A 22,324-nucleotide genomic window follows, 5' to 3' on the forward strand; every position below is an offset into this window, starting at 1 on the left:
TGCAGTAGATCTGCAAATTATGGCAGGGTGTACAATGAGTAAGATAATGGCATAGTTTTTACTACAACATAATTGTTATTGGTGTATGTCCATGATATAAATCTGCTGTATGTAATTATTAATGTTTACAATTATGCATGACATGGCCAAGATGTTCTGGTAACTAAGCGACACCATCACTTTTGCCAGGTAGCAGTTTCAGAATGATGCCTGAGGGTTGAAAAGAAATAAGTCTTAGCAGCTTTCAGCGTGAAAGGTGACGGGTTGAAGAGGAATGTTATAATTCACCATGGTGTGTGTGGGGCATTGCAACAGTCAGAGATGAGTGATAACTAACCCTGTCCCTGGAAAGACTTAACCTCTTGTTTGTCTATTTGTATATTGTTGATATGCCTCTCTGGATGAAGACTGAATGCATGAACAATGTCATACCAGGACTACAGGGTGAGTTCATTCTTTCTGCAAAGTGAAAAGCTACATTTTGCCTTTTCCAATTTGCTGTTAGTAGTAAAAACTCAGTTAAAGAACTTCTTAAGGGTTTTTAAATTAAAATGATCAATTAATTATTAATTTTGAATAATAATTTTTAGTTCAATATTTTCAGTAATGGCTTGCTCATCATGGGCAATCTGTCTTCTGAAAATATAATGATATTAATCACTTAAGATGATATGTATGGTTATATTGCATGGTCTCCAGAAATACAAATATTCAGAAATTTTAAGATCCAGTTACTCCTGAGATTCTTAACTTCTATGTCTCCAATTACTTGTCATATTTTCCCCTTTTGGTGCACTGTTCCTCCACTGATAACTGTAGATTTAGTCACTCCTTTTCATCAGATTTTACAGTGATGTTCATCAGAATTCACATGGATATGGATATGGAAATGGAAATACACATGTATTTCAAATCATTCTGCTCTGCTGCCATGTTGTTTCATTAACATATATAATTTACAATCAGGTCATTTCTAAAATTTGTAAGATTAAATATCTAATGTGTGTAATTTTCAGACCTTTTCTTTAAATACCTTCCTGCTCCACATTAATCTGTGAATCACTTTTTCAGTTAAAACACAAGAAAAACCCCAAATAGAGTTCTCATTTTGCATCACATCCTGGACAGTACTGAACATTAAAGTGGATTTGTTTCGGTCTATTTTTTCATTACATGTCCTGAATGTATATTTAAACATGTAGGTATCAAACTAGGTAAATGATAATCCCCATGTTGTTTAATTTAATATGTAATATTTAAATTTCAGAAAAGTGGAAAATTAAAGCCAGACTTTACCTTCGATCCTTAGAAATGTTGCATTGTGAAAAATCATGTGGTTATCTGGAATTATTCCACAGAAGTAGAGCCCAGAGTCTGATGCGTCCACATTTATCATTCTTAGTATGCAGCTGTTGTTGGCTAGGTGCAGTTTTGCATGGTTGCTCTGGAAACCATTGTGATAGAAGACCTTCGCACCGACCGTGCTGTACGATGACAAGATACACAGAGGTACCGACTCCTTTGGTCCCTGTCTGAACCAGGCCAGGTGGCCCGGGGCTCGCATCGCGTTCAGGCACAGAAGCGTGACAGTGTCCCCAGGCTTCACGTTCACCAAGAGAGGCTGTGAGACCAGGGCCGCAGGGACCAAACCTGAAATTCAGAGACAAAACGGATCACCTTACTTGTCTGTCTGCTGCTCGTCGTGAACACCTATACACCGGTGGTGCACTTTTATCGAGATCTTGGAGATCAGCTTCCAGTTAGTTCAGGTGGTGTGCAAAAAGAGAGCTTGATTAAACTGGCAGTTACGTCCAGCATGTTACTCACACCAAACTTCACTCGCATGTTTAACGCAAATACAGCAGGCGATGAATATAGCTCGGACACTTACTTATCCAGAAAAGCAGAGCAGGTACGTGGGTTCCTTCCATCCTGTGCCTGGCTGTACACTGACAGTCTCTGAAGTGGTCAGAATAAGACAACAGTGAATAAAAAACCTTTTCACTGAGAGGAGGGCAGGACACTGGAGCTGTAGAAACCATCACTCAATGCAAAGTGTTTTATTTCACCACACAGATACACCCACGCATTTCCGGCTGGTATTCATGTTTGAAACGGACTAAAAACTTGATTTTTTTTTACATCTTGAACCTGGCTCTGCAACAAAAGGACAGTTGGTACCTCATCTTTGATTATTAACTCCTATTTTTATTCTTAAGTATGATTTAAATGTGATTTCATATCTTATCTTTAAATATGATTTCTAAGTATGATTTCTTTTTTTTAAGTAAAACAGGCCCTTTTCATTCATTCCCTCATGGCTGTCCTGCATGTGCCCAAAGAAGATGTTGGTTAGAAACTTGGCTGCCACCAAATTTGCTTTGTTGTCCTGGATTAAAGCAGGGAGACAGAGATGACAGGTGCTGTTGGTTGGGTGTTGGAGAGCAAAGATGAAAGCAGAGACAGCGTAGATTCAGACCACCAGGGTTTTCTCTGTCCGTTTTCCTGTTAATCTTCAGCGGTGTAGCAAAGGCCAGAGGCAGCCAGCAGCCAGTGGTGTGCAGCAGGAGCTGTCTGCTGTAGCTCACACTTCCTCCCTTTCTCATTCAGGGCCGCATTTACCTGTGAGAGTTACATACAGTGTACAGCTATGATCAATCCTGTCAGTCACATCACTACTACCAAGCACACGATACACAGTATACACAGTATACTGTGTGCTATGTATAACTATATACACGAAAATATTTGTAACTCTTATTTCTTTTTATTAAAGCATTATTTAACAAAAGGCTAGATTCCAGAAAATGTTGAATACAGGAAGGTACCTGTATGTTTGTATATCTATATAAAATGAGTATATATTTATGTATTTAACGTAATAACAATTAGAATTGTCTTTGTTTCACAGGTATTGTGCTACTTGCTAAAAACAATGGCTGCCACTGGCCTCTATCAAATGAGTCTCTTTTGTTGTTGGCCACCTAGACTCCATTCCTTCCAACTCAACCACCTCTGTGACCACAGTGCTCACATACATGCAGTGAAAAGGAAACAGAAACGCCTCATCATGAAACCAATGCCCGCGCGCGCACACGCACACACACGCACACGCACACACAAGTAATGCCACATATAGGCATACACACACACACACGCACACACACACACTTGCCCCAGATATACAAATGCCCTTCATACACACACATACACACACACTAAAGAGCATACGTGTATAGTTGTCCCCCTTTATCTCCGCCTGCTTAGGAGGTCATTCTCATTACTATTCACAGCTTTTCCGCTGGTTACACAAGTCACTATGAAGACTGAACCCCTAAAAGCACTCAGGCTGATCTGCATGACCGTGGTGCTTTTCAGTGAAGTGTGTAAGTCTGAAGCTTACTTCTCTCACTACAATTGATTAAATTCTGTTTTCCATAATTAACAAGATTACTAATATGTCCAACGTTTTAAAGCATCAGGAGAAAATGTACAAAAAATGTAAATGTTACAGCAACTTGTGCTACGACAAAAGTGCTGCTTAACAAATACATTAAATATTAAAGTTCATGTTACATTTGCATAAATCATCATTTGGCAATATTTAAGCACTTTGACGTAGTGACAATGTCACAATTATAATTCATAGTTACTCTCTGTGCATATTAGTATGAAATAGCTATGTGTCTTTTGTGTGTAATTATTCGGCATTATGTATATATTATATATTTTAACAGGCTCTATCGGTTTGTATGTTTGTGTTGCTCCTGTTGAGGAGTTGTTGTATCTGTCTCAGTATTCAGAATATTGTGTTTTTCAGCTCTGACACAAACTGAAGGAATCGTTCAGCCAGATCTCCTGGTGACGGCTGAGCTTGGAGACGATGTCACTCTGCGGTGCTTCTATCCCAAGGAGGGAACGTCCTACTTATCATGGTACAAGCAAACTGCGGGAAAGAAGCCTCAGCTCATATCAACATTATACAAACACATTCAGAATGCCACCTTTCACAATGAGTTTAAAGATGATCCACGCTTCACAGTTCAGAGGGGAGAAAGAGCAAACCACCTGACCATCTCGAAAACGGTGCCTTCGGACTCAGCAATGTACTACTGTGGTGGAGCATATTTATATACATTAGAGTTTGGAGAAGGAACCTTTTTGATGCTTAGAGGTAAAGTAAATATACAAATTAACTTCTTTACAACATTTTTAAGTTAAGGGTCAGTTTTCACAGAAAATGTTTAAAGTCACATTTTACAAATTTGACTCATCTTGTTTCATCCATGATAGACTACATATTTATAAAAAATGCTCATTTAAGATAATAATAATAATCAAAAGCACTATCTACACTTACACTATGTTATTCTGCTTATAAGATCCTCCTATAAGAATTGTTTTGGAAGAATATGTTACTCAGCCAAATGTAATGGAACATAATAAGGTAAAGCTGTATAGAATTTGAATCAAGTTCAAATTCTTAAATTTGAACCAAATCTCGTATTCATTGTTACTGACTGTAGATCGTAGCAAATGAAGTATATGAAAAAGAGCTTGGCCATCTTAACTCAGTGCTAGGATACTGCTAAGTACCACAAGGAGGAAAGGTGCTTTCAGATGATGATGAACATAAACCTACTATCTGATACATGTGATAAAACCTGCACATAACCAGAACTGAACACAGTTTTCTCATTTAAAAATATTAAATTAATTTTAGGTTCAAAGTCAAACAGCAGGACAGTAGTGCAGCAGCCCGTGTCTGAGCCAGTGCAGCCAGGAGACTCTGTGACTCTGCAGTGTACAATAGACACTGAGACCTGTGCAGGAGAACACAGTGTGTACTGGTTCAGACAGGGCTCAGGAGAGTCCTCTCCAGGAGTCATTTACACCCATGGAAACAGGAATGATCAGTGTGAGAGGAGTTCTGGGGCTGGGTCTCCTACACAGAGCTGTGTCTACAAGCTCCCCAAGAGGAACCTCAGCCTCTCTGATGCTGGGACTTACTACTGTGCTGTGGCCACCTGTGGGGAGATCCTGTTTGGAAACGGGACCAGGCTGGAGATAGAAGGTAAGATCAATTCAAATAAAATTTAATTTGAATACTGTACTAAAGTTCTGGTCACACAAGGAAAGAAACTCTGAAAATCAGTAGGTTGTAAATTTTGCTGGCAACTACTTTTGTGTAATTATGACTGCTTAATTGCTACAATCTCAACAGGTTTTGATCTTTCAGGACCAGAATGCCCTAAAAAGATAACCATGCTTGTCTGGTTCTCCATCATAAGGACTGGAGTCCTCTCCTGTGTCGTGGTCATGTTTGTTGCGTTCTGCTGTAAACGTGGGTGAGGTTGATGCTCTTATGGATCTCTCAGTCAAAGAATTGATTAGCCAGTTCTTGACTACTACTAACATCTGTAAACATTTTATTACGATTGCTATTGTTGGGTACAAATAGTTAACTTTGAACTTGAATGCAACAAGTACATGAATCCAAATGTTTCATATCTCTGATAACTTGCTCCATTTTACTCATGAGATCAACAGCTTTATTCAGCCTTTGCTGGTGTAATTATTGAGTGGTATTTTATTGCTACAAAAGTTTTTACATCATTAAATGTGTTATTCATGTTTATATTGATGAAATGTATTTGACTGTTGAATGTTACTCTATTTAATTTGTAAGTGTGCTTCTATTTCAAGTTATCATTAAATGAGGCCACCAATGTATTGTGTCTGTTTCACTAAACTAAACTAAGACCAGCACAGATATGCAGATATGATAACAACTAACACTTAAAGTGGGTTTAGATTCTGAAAATGATGTGAGCTCTTCACAGCTTCATGTGAAAATAGGTTTTTCTTCCAATTCTTCCAACTGTTTCATGAATATTTTTTGCTAATAGGATGTTTTTTTTGTTACTAAAATATGAACATTTGCAAACTTTTACTATCTGGCTCCATCTCAGGTTTTAATATAATCACTTTAATGTCATTTGAACAAGGTGAAATGAGAAATCACTGCCCCTCCAAGAGCATCTCAACTACAGATACCACAAATCTCACAAATGATTTTTTTTCCAGGAATTACATAATTCAAATGACCAATTACAAATTACAAATGCAGTTTAAAAACATTTTAAAGTAATTTCAGTGAGCTTATGGATTCCAATGCTTTCATTAAAACAATGTCAGGTTTATGAGGCAGAGAGACACCTTAAGCCTGGCAGAGTCTCTGAAACAGTGTTTTACAATGAAAGCCACCAGGGAAGGCTCGCTCATTAGCTCCATAAAGAAAGAGGAGAGAATGTCATTATTAGCAAGGTTATGTCATAAAAATGAAAATTAGGGACACCCCTCTCACCTCCCTGGCAAGAATCATCTCCATCGTCATTTTAGCAAGCACATTTATCATCATCATCATCGTCATCATCACTATCATTATAACCACTATTACCACAACAACCATCATCCTGATAAAAGTCCTCTTATTCATCTCCAGATGAAAATAAAATGCCAGTGTGGTCCAATGATATCAGCACTGATGATAATGATGTAATGAGGGAGTTTCTTAACGGTCTTATAAGTATGCAGCAAGGGAAACAATTTCACGTTCACATTTGAGAAACCTACCCAACACAAGTGAGCAGCAACCAAATAACAAAGTCATGCCCATATGATGAAGTTCAGGAACAAGGCTTGCAAAATGGTGATTATATTTTGATCTAAATTCACATTAAAATTGACATTTATCACTTTGTGAAACCTGTAAAATTACAAGGATTGGTTTGGTTATTTTTTTTTTTTAGCTAAATCACGACCAGCCAGTCCAGTGTTGTACAAACAAGTTATTTATTGGTATAGGGTAAAGTGTGGTTCACACTGCAGAGACCACCATAAGTATGTTATGCCTTCACCAGGTGAAGAAATGTACTCGGTTTTCTAACCTTATTGTCAGGTGGTCTGTTCCATTGTGGTAACTGTGCATTTGTGTGCTTTTCCCCTCTGTGAGGAACATGAAAATAACACACAAAGACCTTTTCTCCAGCCCCTTGACTTACACCTCCGTGCGAGAGTTTATGAGAAAGCACGCATGGGGAACCTCCCCCTGTTCAGCCGGCCTGTCACATTGTGTGGTTGCTCCTCCCTGCCCCTTTGTTCTCTTTCCTTGCGATATTCAGAAAAGTAAACCCTTTTTTCCACATTGCTGACATAGCGTTTTTCTGCAAAAAAAGAACCTATGTACGTGCGCGCGCACACACACACACACACACACACACACACAAGACACACACACACACACAAGACACACACACACACACACACACACATGAGACACACACACACACACACACACACACACGCACACACACACACACAAACACACATACACACACACACACACACACACACACACACACACACACACACACACACACACACACACACACACAAGACATACGCACACACACACACACAGACACGAGACACACGAGGTATTTAGAAACTGACCTATTTTCCCCTAACGAGGTTCGCTATTAGCATAAAACACTCTCATGCGGGCATAGACTGACACATAGCCTCTCTCTAGTCTTCTCTCTCCACCGAGTGTAACTCACACCTGCAGTCTGTAGATATTACACTCATTACATACGTCACGATGAAGACTGGACACCCAAAGGGACTTGGACTGATCTTCATTGGCTTTGTGCTTCTCAGTGAAGTGTGTAAGTCCGACCCTCTCTTACCACTATAAATACAAATATATAAGGGTGCCATTCTCCAACAGTCACACCTCATATCAAAGGACTCTGTTTACAGTCAATTAGTAATGGATATGAAGTATGCATTTCATAATCCTTTTATACTGTTATATTGTCATTTTTAAAATGATAAATTATGTTTAGGCACTCCAAGTAGGTAGTGCGTTATGGTCATGCCTATGGATCATTAATCAGCAGTGGGAACATCATGTGAAAGTTACTGTTTCTCCTATTGTAAACGTCATTATTTGTTGCTTTTATTTATAATTGTTATACATTGTGTATGATTATGAATTAAGACAGTTTTCAGCCTGAAGCTGTGTCATTGTGTTATTGGCTGTCGTGCTGTACCTATGTTCATATTGTTCTAGTTGATCCTGTGAGATGCATTTAAAGTATTTTACCATGGTGGCCGTTTAATTTACACTGGATGAAAGCCAGAAGCAATTAAAAATGCTACCCTACACAACACCTTTTGTCATGGTTTTATACTGCATCTGTGCTGGTAATCAGAATATTGTTTTTTTTTTTTTTTTCAGCCCTCACACAAACTGAAGGCATTGTTCAGCCAAATCTCCTGGTGACGGCTCAGCTCGGAGAGAATGTCACTCTGCAGTGCTTCCCTCCCAAAGACAAAACTTCTTTCTTATCGTGGTACAAGCAAACTGTGGGACAGAGGCCTCGGCTCATAGGGACCTTATACGAGTATAAGCAGGAGGCCACCTTCGACAATGAGTTTAAGGATAACCCACGCTTCTCAGTTCAGAGGGGCGAAGGATGGTTTGACCTGACGATCTCAGAAACGCAGCCGTCAGACTCAGCAATATATTACTGTGGAAGAGCATATCTATATACCCTAGACTTTGGACAAGGGACCTTTTTGTTTCTTAAAGGTACAGTAATTACAAGTTATTTTCCTTACAACGTGCTTTCGTTAGTGGTCATAATTTACAACGAGGGCTTTGTTAACAGAAGTGGTGGTACTGTGTCGTAATGCAGTACGCGGTGCCACCACTTCTGTTAACCTGTCATAGTTGTACAATAAACTCTACACACAACCAGCATGGAACTCAGTGGTTGTCAGTGAACAAATGCAACATCTTACATACTGTATAATTCCATTTCCACAGATGAACGTTTTTTCTTTTATAATATGATTGATGATTACAACATGATGTGTTTAAATCCTTTTTAAATGTATCAATACAAATACATACATACATACATACATACATTTGAAATTCATTTTACTCAATTGTATTGTTTCAGTACTTTGTTTTAACACATTCAAGAGAATGTAGACCTCTTAGAAATATTTGTAGGATTTCTGTATTGTTATATTTGTATTCTGTGAAAATAATCCCCATAATATTTCCCAGTAGTGTACTACAAATAAACAAGTGAATAAACTTTTCTAGGCTCAGAGTCTAACAGCAAGACAATAGTGCAGCAGCCCGTGTCTGAGCCAGTGCAGCCAGGAGACTCTGTGACTCTGCAGTGTACAATAGACACTGAGACCTGTGCAGGAGAACACAGTGTGTACTGGTTCAGACAGGGCTCAGGAGAGTCCTCTCCAGGAGTCATTTACACCCATGGAAACAGGAATGATCAGTGTGAGAGGAGCTCTGGGGCTGGGTCTCCTACACAGAGCTGTGTCTACAAGCTCCCCAAGAGGAACCTCAGCCTCTCTGATGCTGGGACTTACTACTGTGCTGTGGCTGTCTGTGGAGAGATCCTGTTTGGGAACGGGACTAAGCTGGACTTTGAAGGTAAGCTCAATTAAATTCATTTTTAATTTTTATACTGAACTTAGGTATTGGTTCATATACAGTATGTAATGCAACAATTTACAATCAGAAGAAAAATACTGTAAATTTAAATGGCAACAGCTCTTTCATGTAATTATTTCTGTACTTGAATATTTAAATTACAAGGGACTCTGTGCTTTCAGGAGGTGAATATGCTGCAAAGATATCCATGCTTGTCTGGCTCTCCATCATAAGGACTGGAGTCCTCTCCTGCGTTGTGGTCATATTTGCTCTTCTCTGCTGTAAACGTTAGTGAGGGTAATGCTCTTACGACGCTGTGATATCAGTCAAGGAGTCAGTCAGTCAGCTTATGAGGTCATATCTATTCATTTTGCCATAATACTGGCACTGATGGGTGAAAATACCTAACCTTGCACACAAATGCAACAAATATGTTAATAAAAACGTCTGATCGCTCATTTCGCACAATTCATATTTTAGTTATTTATGAGATCAATGACTTTATTCAATCTGTGTTAAAGGTATAATTATAACATGAAATACTTTAGATGCAGAGACCTTTACAGCATTCCACTTATAGTAATACATGAAAAATATGTTTTTCCTTGTATTAAGTGTATTTTTTGTTGAACTTTACACCTGTTTACTCAACCCTTTTATTGGTCTGTTTTGCATTGTTACTCGCTTTGTGTAAGGGTGCTTCTCTTCAGTGTTATCATTTTGTGAAGAGGTCTCTAACATGGCATGTCTGTTTCACAAAGTAAGAACAATATAAAAATTTGGAAATGTCAAAAACAGGAAAGATGCACTTAAAATGAAATAAAAAAAAAATTAAAATTGCTGTTATTTGTTAATAAAATGTACTGATGTATTGTCCTTTGCTATTGTGATTATTTCATAATTTTCGATTTACTCACAGCCAGAATCCGTGTAATTCAATCAGGCTCCATTTTGTGTTTCAGCTAAGTGGCTAAACCTGTCATCAGACAGTTTAAACAGGATCAATAGTACAATTAACCTGTGGTGTATTATGAAACTTTTCAAGCGCTACTTTGGCAGTTTTAGCCACCCGGTTGTTACAACACAGGAAGTGGTATAGGCATGAGTGTGTCTAAACATAACACTCGAATAGAATCCATTTCAGCTGGTTCTAACCAAGAAATGCAAGAAATGTTTTCAAGCCTCTGTCTCTTTCTGGCTGATTCCGAATAAATATGTGTATTTTGGGATGCATTCTAAGAAAATAAATGATAATGATCACATTTAATTTGACTGGGGCAAAATGAAAATCACTGAAATCAATCTCTCAATCTCTCAGTTATTCCCCTCCCAAACATTGACCAATGACTGCTGCTCAGCCAATGAGACAAATGTCACATGGTCAACACAAATGTCACAGTTAGCAAGGTTATGTCCTAAAAACAAAAATGAAGATCATGCCCTTCACCCTCCTGGCCAGAATCATCATCATCATCATCATAACCATTATCATTATCATTGTAATATCCAGCAGTATCATAACCAGAATCGTAGCTGTCATCGTCTTCAAAATCCTGTTATCAGTCTATTTAATATATCTCCAGGCAGAAAAATACCTATATTCCAATGCAGTTGTAGACAATGATAACAGAAAGCAACTCTGATGACAATCATGTAATGAATGTATTCACCACTGTTGTGATGTAAAACATTTTATCAAAAAGCAATTCAACCAGTGCATGGAGTGAAAAATGCATATCAGATTTTTTGAATATGATAAACCATGTATACATTAAAAAATAATAATAATAAAATCCATCAAGCAAATTTTATACATTTTTACAACAGTGTTGTCTGAAGTAGTTTTGAAAAAAGAAAGGTTCACACAGTTTACATTTATCGGAAAGATTACTCAAATATCTAAAAGGTAGGAAAACTGCTGTTTTTGTAATATGGAAACAAGCAGAATTGTACAAACAACGATAAATTGGCATGACAGTAATTAATATCCATAGATGCGTGGATATTTAAATCTACGAAATGACCACAAATGACAAGATGATACATACTGAACTATAAAAAGTGATTACAACATACAACTTCATACATACATGATGTCATAAAACAGGGGTAACATAACTGTAAGTGTGCTTCTATTAAAATTTTAATTTGAGAGAATGGATTTACAGAATGAAATGAAAATAATGTGACCTGACTGGTCAATAAAACACACACACGCACGCACGCACGCACGCACGCACGCACACACACACGCACACACGCACGCAGGCGCTGATGCTGTCTCTCGCCCCCTGTTGATTAGAAGTAATAATACATCCACTCTATACAGATATAAGACTAACCAAGATGGACCCATTCTGTCATGCTAATGAAAACCTCCACAATTGCCTCAGTAACTACCCAAGTGAGCAAAATTGAAAGAAGCTCTGCATAAGAGTATCTGACAGATGACAATGACAATAATGTATGCTCTCTGATCAAAATAGGTGCCTCAGTATCAACCAATCAATGTGCGGAACTATGCATGTCATTTCTGCCCACAAGCGGCGGGTGATGTTACGGAGATAGGGATTGTGCCCTGTCCACCTCACTTCCCTGCAGTAAGGAGAGGCACATAGCCGCCTTTCTTTCTGTTGCAGCCATTTTGAATTTCAGCCTCTGTAAGTATAAAGACTTGTTCTTCAGCCAGCACCTTTGGTCTCACTTCCATGTCAGAGCTGAGATAGGACTGCGAGATATAACTTGTGCCCTGTCCACCTGACTTCTCCATGGTGAGGAGAGGCATGTAGTCAACTTTAGTTAGTCGAGTTAATATCGTTGACCCCTTATAGTTTTTTGCTTGTGTTGTACTCTAACCTCACTTGTAAGTCACTTTGGATAAAAGTGTCTGGCAAATGAATAAATGTAAATGTAGTCTCCTTTCTTTCTTTTGTTGCTGTTTTGACTTTCCGCCTGTAGAAATATAAAGACTCTTTCTTTAGCCAGCACCTTTGTTCTCTCTTCCTTGTAAAAGCTGAGATGGGACTTCTGGTGCTCATCGAAGCAGACATCTGAAACCCCTCCCTCTTCATTCAGCCAATTGTATCAGGTAGCCAATGTTTCCAGCCTACATGGGGTTTCTCTTTCTTTGATATTGTGGTATTTAGATGCGTTTCTCTCCTCACACGTTAAACATTATTACTGCTGCACAAAACTGCTGCACAAAACTGCCAAAATGAAGGTCCTCCACTTAAGCCTGATTCTTCTCTGTGACGTGTGTGAGTACAAAGCTAAATGATGGCATGATAAATTATTCAGCGCTTTAAATGAAAATACAGCAACTTATTACTTGTGCCAGGTGAATGAAAAATGCCACCCTTATGGGGTGTGCATTTTTCAGACAGCATAAAGTATATGTGTTTCATAGCTACAATCATACATAAGATTCATATTCATATTTCATCTCAATGCATTTCATTTAAAATGTGTCAGAATAAATTGTAAATTCAATCATTCGACATCTGGAATTTTAATTTAAACCTGGCAATTTAATTCATTGCTGTTTGTTATTTTCGCAGACACCACGCTTGCAAAGTTCATAGCTCAGCCGAATCAGGTGGTGGCAGCTCAGCTTGGAGACACCGTCACTCTCCCCTGCTTCTGTCCCGAAGAGGACGTGTCCTCGGTCGCCTGGTTCAAGCAAGCTGTCAGACAGAAGCCTGAGCTCATTGCAACATCACAGAATTATGTTCCAGAAGCCATATTCTTCAATGAATTTAAAGACAGCAAACGGCACAGAGCACAGAAAAAACACGGGTTCTTTAACCTGACGGTCTCACAAACACAGCCATCAGATTCTGCAAGGTACTACTGCTCAGCGACGTTCATGAATGAGATCGAGTTTGGAGAAGGAATCCTTTTAATACTGCTGGGTAACTATGAGCCATATATCCTTTTCACTCCATTATTAGTGAATTTTTAATGAAGCATTGGATGTTTCCATGGACCCACATGGACTAGTTGTAAGTCCACATGGACTTACAAATAAATGTGAAAGGTACAAAAGTGCATGTTGCACTTTTGCAGAAAATTTAACAAGACAGAGGGGTATGTGTTCTGAACTGGGTTCATTCAGATGCCATTTTAGCTTGATTTTTTTTTATAATTTAAATTCCTCAGGTTCAGAGCTGAAGAGCAGGACAATAATACAGCAGCCTGTGTCTGAGCCAGTGCAGCCAGGAGACTCTGTGACTCTGCAGTGTACAATAGACACTGAGACCTGTGCAGGAGAACACAGTGTGTACTGGTTCAGACAGGGCTCAGGAGAGTCCTCTCCAGGAATCATTTACACCCATGGAAACAGGAATGATCAGTGTGAGAGGAGCTCTGGGGCTGGGTCTCCTACACAGAGCTGTGTCTACAAGCTCCCCAAGAGGAACCTCAGCCTCTCTGATGCTGGAACTTACTACTGTGCTGTGGCCACCTGTGGGGAAATCCTGTTTGGGAACGGGACCAGGCTGGAGATAGAAGGTAAGCTCATTAAAATGACTTTAAATTCATAGTATTAAAATTCATGATGTTAAAACACAATGAATACATTAATAAGCTATTAAGCATTAGCATTTTTATTAGCTATCATTTATTTTCTTTCATGTGTGTCTTCTAACTTAAAAATAATAATAATAAGAATGACTTACATCAGGATTCTTCCTTTATGAGAAAATGTTATATAGTTATAAGTTATATACTTTTTTTAAATAACGAAATAATGACTGTTTCTTCAGGGAATGACTGTAATGCACAGCTGACCGTTCTGGTCGGGCTCTCCATCCTAAGGACTGGAGTTCTCATCTGCTTCATGCTGCTACTCATCCTCCTCTACCATCTCAGCAATACTGGCTGAGCTATACTGCCTGTGGGTTTGGCATCTGGTTTTACAGAGTTCAGGCTGGGGTAATGGAGTTTGACACTCAGGCTGCTGGTTGTCTGTTATTAGCGTGTGCTGCATTTTAAGGTCTAAGTGCCTTTCAGATAGCCATAGTCAGGGTCACCTCCCTATGTGGTATTTACTTCTTTATTGACTACTTAATTCATTTATATGGCTTGACATTTCCAGAAGTAACTGTGGTTAAGGGAATGACAGTGTTGTGCCAGCTTAACTTAATGTACTGTAAATGCATTGTGTGTAAAATAAATAATTTCGCATAATAATAAATAATGGTGTTATACAAGGCAACAGAGGCAGGCCCTGAGTATACTCTGTTGCTGTACAAGATGTATAACCTGATCTGTTTTCTCTCTGAAAACATAGCTATATAAAAACAACATAATTTTTGTACAGATGGCAATGAAATTTTCAAATGGTTTCATTGCCGGAAAACGGTATCACAAATAAATAGAGCACTGCCAAACCAGTTCTCTCTGTTACTTTTCGAATTATTAATGTCATTTATCATAAAGAATGGCCTACCAATGAAGTTTTAACTACTGATAGCATGTGAATAACTACACACTATATCCCTTATATTTTTATCTGTTTGAGTTAAACACAAATCGGTCCATGTGTCAATAAGAGGGTCGAATATACATTGAAGGGATACCTGTGAGCTTATATGTGTGCAGTTGCATAGATGTACTGGAATACTTTATGGAGTATGGTCAATGTATTGTTATACTGTACATAAAGGTCATCTTCAAATATGAACATGCTTCAATGCATTAATAGATTGTTCTTTCTGTTAAATTTAAATATCTTAAATCCTCTTGGTATTCACATTTAGCATACCCATATGTACATGCACATGTTTAACTGGACCATCTCTGTATTTAATTCTTTTCAATAAAAAATTGTCATTGAAGAGATGTGGCTTTGAATTTATATCACACCTTTAATGTTCAGTCTTTTCAGTAGTTCAACGGGTGCTGTGAAGCACCATTGTCATTGATGAATTTACAGTTTATTTATTCATGGGAAAATGCATTGATATGAAGAAAGATCATTGAAATGGTTGCAGGAAATTGGAAGTCACTTTCTATCAAATATGTCAGTGTTATGATTCCTCTTACTTTTTAATTCATTTCATAAAGTACAGTGTGAAAACAACCATACACAACTGCATGTCACCTGCTGGTTGCTTCCCATCAGTATCAATGATGCATGTTTTCCTATTTTTATTTCACCAGCAATCGTACAAAAGGCTAAAATGTAGAACTCAACCATTCACCTCTAATTATTTGTTAGTGTATTTTAGCACAGAAGTCTCATTTCCACGGGAGAAGACAGCTTTTGGCTAAAGCCTAGCACACATATTAAGATTACTGAAAACTGCTAGTGAGTGTCCTGTGAGTTAGCTTGACATACTTCATGCTACTGCAGATGCGGAAAAGCCAGAGCTAACACAACACACGAGTTTTCATATCACAGTGTTGTACTATGAGTCAGAACCTCAGAACCTGAGAACCATTGCAGAGCCACACAGTGCTGCTCACTGGTCACTGATGCTGCCCTATAAGGATATAAAGCAGCTACACTACCTTATCAATAACAAACCCTCATCCTTTTGCCACAGCTTAAAGTTCTGCTGAAGGTTTCTTCCTGTTAATTAGGGAGTTTTTCCTTGCCACTGTTGCCTTAGGCTTGCTCTCCGGGGGTCTCAGGCCTGGGAACAATGTAAAGCTGCTTTGTGACAGCTTGTGTTGTAAAAAGCGCTATACAAATTGAATTGAATTGAATTGAAGTACAAACAAGTACAAACAAAAGTACAAGCAGTGTTGTAAATCTATGCATTTATGACACTGCAAAGTCTGAAATTACTCATTTGGTGGGATGGTTTATTAAGATAAAGACCCTTGCAAGGTTAACAACATTCCCTTTTTCATAGTTTGTACGTTTAGGTATGTGTCTGTCATTGTCAAAGTCTACTTAATGATTAAAACTGATTAAGAAAAAAACTTTGCCATGAAACTTTGACCTGGTGCCCCTTTAAGAGTGTGGTGGTTTCCCCTTTAAGGATGCAGGAAGGCAACAGGAAACAGGAAGAAATGGGGCCTATCGGCCAAGAAGCAAAGGCCTGTTCCTTGGGTGTGGCTAGGTGTGTTTGTAGAGGAAAAGCCAAAACACAATTTACCAAAATAAATTTAAATCAATTTCCTGTGATTACTGAGCACCAGCAGGAAAGTCTTGTTGTGTGGACCTACACCAAACTTAATACTGTTGGAATGGTCAGTGAAGGCTGCAATCTGCTACTCAATCATCTAAGCTGGTGAGATCTATGCTTTTTGTTTCTTTCTGTGATTCATTACAGGTTTTTCTTTGTATTTTTTTTGCATTTTAAAATAAATCCGGTCAGGCAGAAACACAGCTATGATGTGAATGTCTCAGGCCCCATAATTCATTGTAATGGTATTGAAAACAGTATAAAAATCTAGGGCTGTTGTGGTAACTGCATGACCGAACCATGACCAATGGTCTGACTGCAGTCAAATTCAAATGACTGGCATACATCCTACTTTCATGTTTATATATGTATGGTTTCAAAAGTAATTGGACAGTGACACTTTTTTTTTTGCTTTGGCTCCATGCTCCAGTACTTTTGATTTGAAATGATACATTGACTAGGGTTAATGTGCAAACTGTCAGCTTTAATTTGAGGGTATTTTCATCCATATCAGATAACCATTTAGACGTTATACAACATTTTCTGCATAGCTCCTCCATTTGAGGGTACAATAAGTATTTGGACAGATTAACATTATAGGTGAATAAAGTGTTCAGTGTGTGTTTAGTACTTCGTCACATATCTTTTGCATGCAATGACTGCCTGAAGTCTGTAACCCATAGATGTCAGCAGTGAAGAATTTTGCACTTTTTGGACCTGAAAAACTTCTTGGTTGCTATAGCGGTGTGTTTGGAGTTATTGTCCTGCAGTATTATGGAGCGCCATCCATTAATTTTGGAGACATTTGGTTGTGTCTGAGCAGAGGTGATATTTCAGTACACAGCAGAATTCATCCTGCTGCTACCGTCAGCAGGCAGATCATCAAAGAAGACAGGAGAGCCAGTTCCAGTTGCAGCTATACATGCCCAAGCCATAACACTGCCTCCACCATGTTTCACAGATGAGGTGGTATGCTTCGTGTTACAAGCTTTCCCTTTTTCCTGTACATTTTCCTCTTTCCATCACCCTGGTACAGGTTAGTCTTTGTCTCATCTGTCCATAAGAGTCCGCTCCAGAACTCCATTGGTTCTGTTAAGTACATTTTAGCAAACTGTTACCTGGCCATTCTTTTCTTAAGGTTTACTAGGGTTTTGCATTTGTAGTGTACCCTCTCAAGTTCAGCTGGGGTAGTTTCCTTTGAATGGTCCTCTTTGACACATCTATGCGTACATTCTGGGTAGTGTTCCTGATCTGTTGGACAGATGTTGTTATTAGGGGGGGTTCTTCACAATTTAAAATATTTCTTTCATTAACTATAGTGGTCTTGCTTAGTTTATCATGTAGCTTGTGCTAGTAGTACTTGTGGTATTAGTACCAGGTAGCTACTATTTCTGAGCTCGCCAGCGATTTCTTCTTAATGTTGTACCAAGCACTGACACTGCTTTGGTCCTTAAGTTCTCAGTCACCAGGAACAGACGCCAAAGGGAAATGCAAAGCTTAGAAGTCACTCATAGCTCTCTTGTGGTCAACATGATTGTTAGTCAGTATCAATAGACCAATGAGTTTGTTGATCTATCCAAAATGATTCCCAATCCATCAGTTAATATCATTGTAGAATGCTAGCTAGCTGCCCAATCCTATCCTATTTATGAGTGTCATGTATATTCCACTTTTGCACTTTACTGCTCAAGGGTTTGAGCACCAGCATCCAAATTCTTCCTCTCGCAACAATGGAATGTTGGTGCCATCAGATGATTTCACCTGAGGGACCATAAAAATAAACATGCTTGTTAAAGGGCAGTGTTTCTCAATCCTACTCCTGGAGCCCCCCTGTCCTGCATATCTTCTATCTGTCTTTGCTCCAAACACACCTGATTGAAATGACTAACATGCTCTTCATTAAATCAGGTGTGCTCAGCTAATCAAAAGTGCCACTGATGAGTTCAGTCAGGTAGGTAGAGCAGGGAAAGATGAAAAACGTGCAGAGCAGGGGGGCCCCAGGACTAGGATTGAGAATCAGTGTTAGGGTAATGAGTGGGTGGGACGGGTAGATCAGCCCGGGTTTTCTTCATCTCATATGTGCTACTCCACTGACTCCACTGACTACCGAGTTGCTCAGATGACATCAGTGGAGTAGCACCTATCCTCCCATCAGCACCCCCTCCCCCCCAAAAAACAGCATCCAAAGAATGAAAAATGGTAAATAAAACAGAATTTATTGAATAAATATCTTATCTACTGTCTCATTCCTTTCATGCAATTATCCAAATACAGAAACTGAGGATATGCATTGTGGGGTTGCCAGATGTTTTTTATAGCTATTAAATCTAAAACATTATCAAAACTCAAGCAAAGACCACTAGAAGGGGCCACATGTTTATGAAGACTTTCACATTTTGTAACTGCTGACTTTGATAAATGCTTAAAAAAGTGTTATACTTAACAAGGTTGCAGTATGTCCACTCCATATCCACAGTGTATTAACATTATAAAAACATGATAACATGACCTCATTCATAATAAAGAATTCATAATATAAGAATAAAGAATGTTGAGAACATTCATCAAAAAATCATCATCATTTACTGAATGCCTGAAACATAACTTTCATTTGACTGAATGACTGAACTATCATGAAGATGGTGAACTTTTAAAAAAGGTGATACACTCACCCTGCTGATACAGGTGTCCTGTCAAAGGCATTATTGACAAAGACTTGTGTTTCAGAGCATTCACATGGATAAAGTACAGATTTAATCTTTCTTTGCCTTAGAACTAGAAAGATAAATTCTTCAAATTTTAAACTGTACGATGCCAATTTCTTGGCCACAAAGAGGAAAAATTGTGCAATCTTCCGTCCTGCTGTGGGAGCCAGCCATAGCAGTCCATCTGTTCAAAGGTGCTGTGCTTGCTCTCAGATTTCAGTCCTGCTGATGGTATTTCACCTCAGAGTACACCGCACATCGGCTCCTCTTCTCTTTGCTTTGTCTCGGGGCTTTTTGGTGAGCGAAACTCACGGACGCATAATTCAGCATGTCCGTCTCCTGATTCTGCAGACAGTTCAAATACACTTAGTTAGTTACTACGTGTACAACACATCCAATACAAATCAAAATTAATTCCAAAATACATTGCCTTTAAGTTTTAGCAACACATTAACCATTTAATACAATACAGTATTAATACAGTATAACGATTACATGGGATTATTAGCCAGTAAAAATAAAAAAATATATATAGAAACTAGGAAAAGCAGTATTTATATTGATCAATGTTTGGTTTTAGAGTTTTTGAGTGTTTTGTGTCCACTCAGGATGGAATGAATGTGAATACTTACCTGAGCAGCAGAAGGACTCAGTTCCCTGGGAGTTCCCCTGCTGCCTGAAGTATTTTGAAAAAAAGAAACACTGGTACATTATCTCCAGATGTGTCTGAACTTAAAAATGCTCACCTTGCTTCGTTGTGCCATGTTAGACATTTACATGTAATAATTTGACCAGAGATATTTCATCTATCGCTGCATGTCTTTCTTCCGAGCTACCATTGACACACAGATAAAACAACACATCATATTAAACGCTGAGGTCATTGACATCATTGATGAGATGTGCATAAACATCATTTAACTAGGACACAGCAAGTTACTTATTAGTGGTGGTGTATAAATGTAACTGTTAGAGATTAATTCCCTTTACTGTTAGCTGGAATCCCATTGAAAATTAGTGATGAAGTATTGAACTATACCATAAATGTGATCCTCTTAAAAAAATCCTACCTTCATGGTGCCGGTCAGTTCTATTCTTGCATAATGCACATAAAAGTAGAAAAATCACAAACATCAACAGGATGTTTGATGAAGCCAAAGCAAGAACTGCTGGATTCCATATTGCCACAAATTCTGTCTCTGAAAGAAGTTCAAATACAACAGGAACATGAGAAAATTCACCCCACCTCTCCTCATGTGTCTACAATCTGGTGTAAATCTGTCGCTGTGTCAGATTCAGCCTTGAAACAAGCTGGGTTACCCACTTCATTAATTATTATTTATTTTCTATTAATCCCTTTAAAATTTGTAAGTAGGTGACTAAGTGCTCTTTAGCCTCCCTCTTTTTACTGAGAATGAGGAAATTAAGTGCTTTAAGTCTATGTTAAGACCTGGAACTAGTCTTATTGCCCTTCTCTGCACTTTTTATAGAACTTCTATATCAGCCTCTGTTACTTTGTGCTACACAAACCCAAATTTGCCAAGTGAATGGCAGTCCCTCTACGGATAGAGCTTACCCTTAAAATACAGCTCTGTCCCGTTTCCAAACAGGATCTCCCCACAGGTGGCCACAGCACAGTAGTAAGTCCCAGCATCAGAGAGGCTGAGGTTCCTCTTGGGGAGCTTGTAGACACAGCTCTGTGTAGGAGACCCAGCCCCAGAGCTCCTCTCACACTGATCATTCTTGTTTCCATGGGTGTAAATGACTCCTGGAGAGGACTCTCCTGAGCCCTGTCTGAACCAGTACACACTGTGTTCTCCTGCACAGGTCTCAGTGTCTATTGTACACTGCAGAGTCACAGAGTCTCCTGGCTGCAGTGGCTCAGACACGGGCTGCTGCACTACTGTCCTGCTGTTAGACTCAGATCCTGAAGGAATAAACTATGAATCACCAATGATATATGGAATATTATATAATTTATATCAATTATTATTTTATCTGAATACAGTTTAAGGATCTGAATATCATTTTTTCCATTATTGACAAAATATTATTTAGGACAGCAACAGCCTTTTATCCACATCACAAGTATCAAATAAATATTTAGAGCACACATAATAGTTTCAGTTCAGTGATTTAATTTTTAAATGCCATCCTGAATCAGACAGCACAAATTCTCAGGCAGTAACTGTTATGGGGAAAATTAATTGGTGCAGATTTTTACCTGTAAGCATTAAAAAGGTCCCGTTTCCAAACATCAGATGGTTTAAAAATGTTATTCCACAGTAATATGTACCAACATCTTCTGGCTTTGTGTCAGAAATCTTAAGGTGGAATTCCTGTTTGCCACCGACAATCTCAAAACGGGAATTCTTAAAGCCATCATAAAAGGTAGGATTGTTTAACCTGTTATAAGACGTTGCTATGCATCGAGGCTTCCCTCCGACAGCCTGCAGGAACCAAGCCATGTAATTAATATTCTTTGCTGGTAAATAACATTTCAGGGTCACAGTGCTCCCAAGCTGTTCAGTTAGAAATGGCTGCCGTTGGTCAATGGCATCTGCCTGGGCTTCATCTGAAACAGAATTTAAAAAGCACATAATAGAATCCTTTTTTTTCAAACTCCATCTCTCTTTTGCACTGTGTAACTCTTACCTACATGTGGTTTTTCAGCCTTGTGATGAATTCTGTCTCAGATAAGCAGTTGTTACTCACAGACTTTGCAGAGGACCAGAATCAGGTAGAGTTTGATCATCTGTGCAGCTTCTCTGAGGAGCCCAAACTGAGTTGTGAAAGTATGCCTAAGTGTCCCTTACAGAAGACAACTTCTGCTTCGCTTTGATTGGCTGTATCTCCCTCCTGTGCTGCCCTATAGGCCAGTGATGGAAAAAAACAGTCGCCCACATTCCTTGCCATGGGAGGGTTTGGTGAACCAGCACTGAGCATGC

General features: G+C 38.8%; 4 protein-coding genes across 4 annotated transcripts; 3 read left to right on the top strand and 1 right to left on the bottom strand.

The window, feature by feature from the left end:
• The first annotated feature begins 3,319 nt into the window (after positions 1 to 3,319).
• Positions 3,320 to 5,100, top strand: LOC118790675 (immunoglobulin lambda-1 light chain-like). Its single transcript, XM_036547667.1, has 3 exons — positions 3,320 to 3,386; positions 3,821 to 4,174; positions 4,724 to 5,100. The coding sequence occupies exons 1-3, from the start codon at positions 3,320 to 3,322 to the stop codon at positions 5,098 to 5,100; spliced, it is 798 nt and encodes a 265-aa protein (XP_036403560.1).
• A 219-nt stretch (positions 5,101 to 5,319) lies between these two features.
• Positions 5,320 to 9,827, top strand: LOC118790677. Its single transcript, XM_036547668.1, has 5 exons — positions 5,320 to 5,330; positions 8,084 to 8,121; positions 8,306 to 8,659; positions 9,185 to 9,535; positions 9,721 to 9,827. The coding sequence occupies exons 1-5, from the start codon at positions 5,320 to 5,322 to the stop codon at positions 9,825 to 9,827; spliced, it is 861 nt and encodes a 286-aa protein (XP_036403561.1).
• Positions 9,828 to 10,962: 1,135 nt separating this feature from the next.
• LOC118790678 lies at positions 10,963 to 14,417 on the top strand. The gene is made up of 4 exons (XM_036547669.1): positions 10,963 to 11,047; positions 13,093 to 13,446; positions 13,694 to 14,044; positions 14,299 to 14,417. The coding sequence occupies exons 1-4, from the start codon at positions 10,963 to 10,965 to the stop codon at positions 14,415 to 14,417; spliced, it is 909 nt and encodes a 302-aa protein (XP_036403562.1).
• Positions 14,418 to 19,592: 5,175 nt separating this feature from the next.
• On the bottom strand, positions 19,593 to 21,844 carry LOC118790679. Its single transcript, XM_036547670.1, has 5 exons — positions 21,601 to 21,844; positions 20,953 to 21,303; positions 20,447 to 20,575; positions 20,009 to 20,052; positions 19,593 to 19,721 (listed from the first exon to the last, which is right to left on the bottom strand). The coding sequence occupies exons 1-5, from the start codon at positions 21,842 to 21,844 to the stop codon at positions 19,593 to 19,595; spliced, it is 897 nt and encodes a 298-aa protein (XP_036403563.1).
• Between the last annotated feature and the right edge of the window lie 480 nt (positions 21,845 to 22,324).

Source organism: Megalops cyprinoides, chromosome 16 (genome assembly GCF_013368585.1).
Source record: "Megalops cyprinoides isolate fMegCyp1 chromosome 16, fMegCyp1.pri, whole genome shotgun sequence".
NCBI lineage: Eukaryota > Metazoa > Chordata > Actinopteri > Elopiformes > Megalopidae > Megalops > Megalops cyprinoides.

Coding starts and splice junctions, on each gene's coding strand:
- LOC118790675 (XM_036547667.1), top strand. CDS start 3,320: ATGAAGACTGAACCCCTAAAAGCACTCAGGCTGATCTGCATGACCGTG. Junction 3,387..3,820: donor GGTGCTTTTCAGTGAAGTGT/GTAAGTCTGAAG, acceptor TGTGTTTTTCAG/CTCTGACACAAACTGAAGGA. Junction 4,175..4,723: donor AACCTTTTTGATGCTTAGAG/GTAAAGTAAATA, acceptor AATTAATTTTAG/GTTCAAAGTCAAACAGCAGG.
- LOC118790679 (XM_036547670.1), bottom strand. CDS start 21,844: ATGGCTTGGTTCCTGCAGGCTGTCGGAGGGAAGCCTCGATGCATAGCA. Junction 20,576..20,952: donor GACAGAGCTGTATTTTAAGG/GTAAGCTCTATC, acceptor AACTTCTTTCAG/AGACAGAATTTGTGGCAATA. Junction 19,722..20,008: donor TGAGTCCTTCTGCTGCTCAG/GTAAGTATTCAC, acceptor AACTGTCTGCAG/AATCAGGAGACGGACATGCT.
- LOC118790678 (XM_036547669.1), top strand. CDS start 10,963: ATGAAGATCATGCCCTTCACCCTCCTGGCCAGAATCATCATCATCATC. Junction 11,048..13,092: donor TATCATTGTAATATCCAGCA/GTATCATAACCA, acceptor TTATTTTCGCAG/ACACCACGCTTGCAAAGTTC. Junction 13,447..13,693: donor AATCCTTTTAATACTGCTGG/GTAACTATGAGC, acceptor TAAATTCCTCAG/GTTCAGAGCTGAAGAGCAGG.
- LOC118790677 (XM_036547668.1), top strand. Junction 8,660..9,184: donor GACCTTTTTGTTTCTTAAAG/GTACAGTAATTA, acceptor AAACTTTTCTAG/GCTCAGAGTCTAACAGCAAG. Junction 9,536..9,720: donor GACTAAGCTGGACTTTGAAG/GTAAGCTCAATT, acceptor TGCTTTCAGGAG/GTGAATATGCTGCAAAGATA.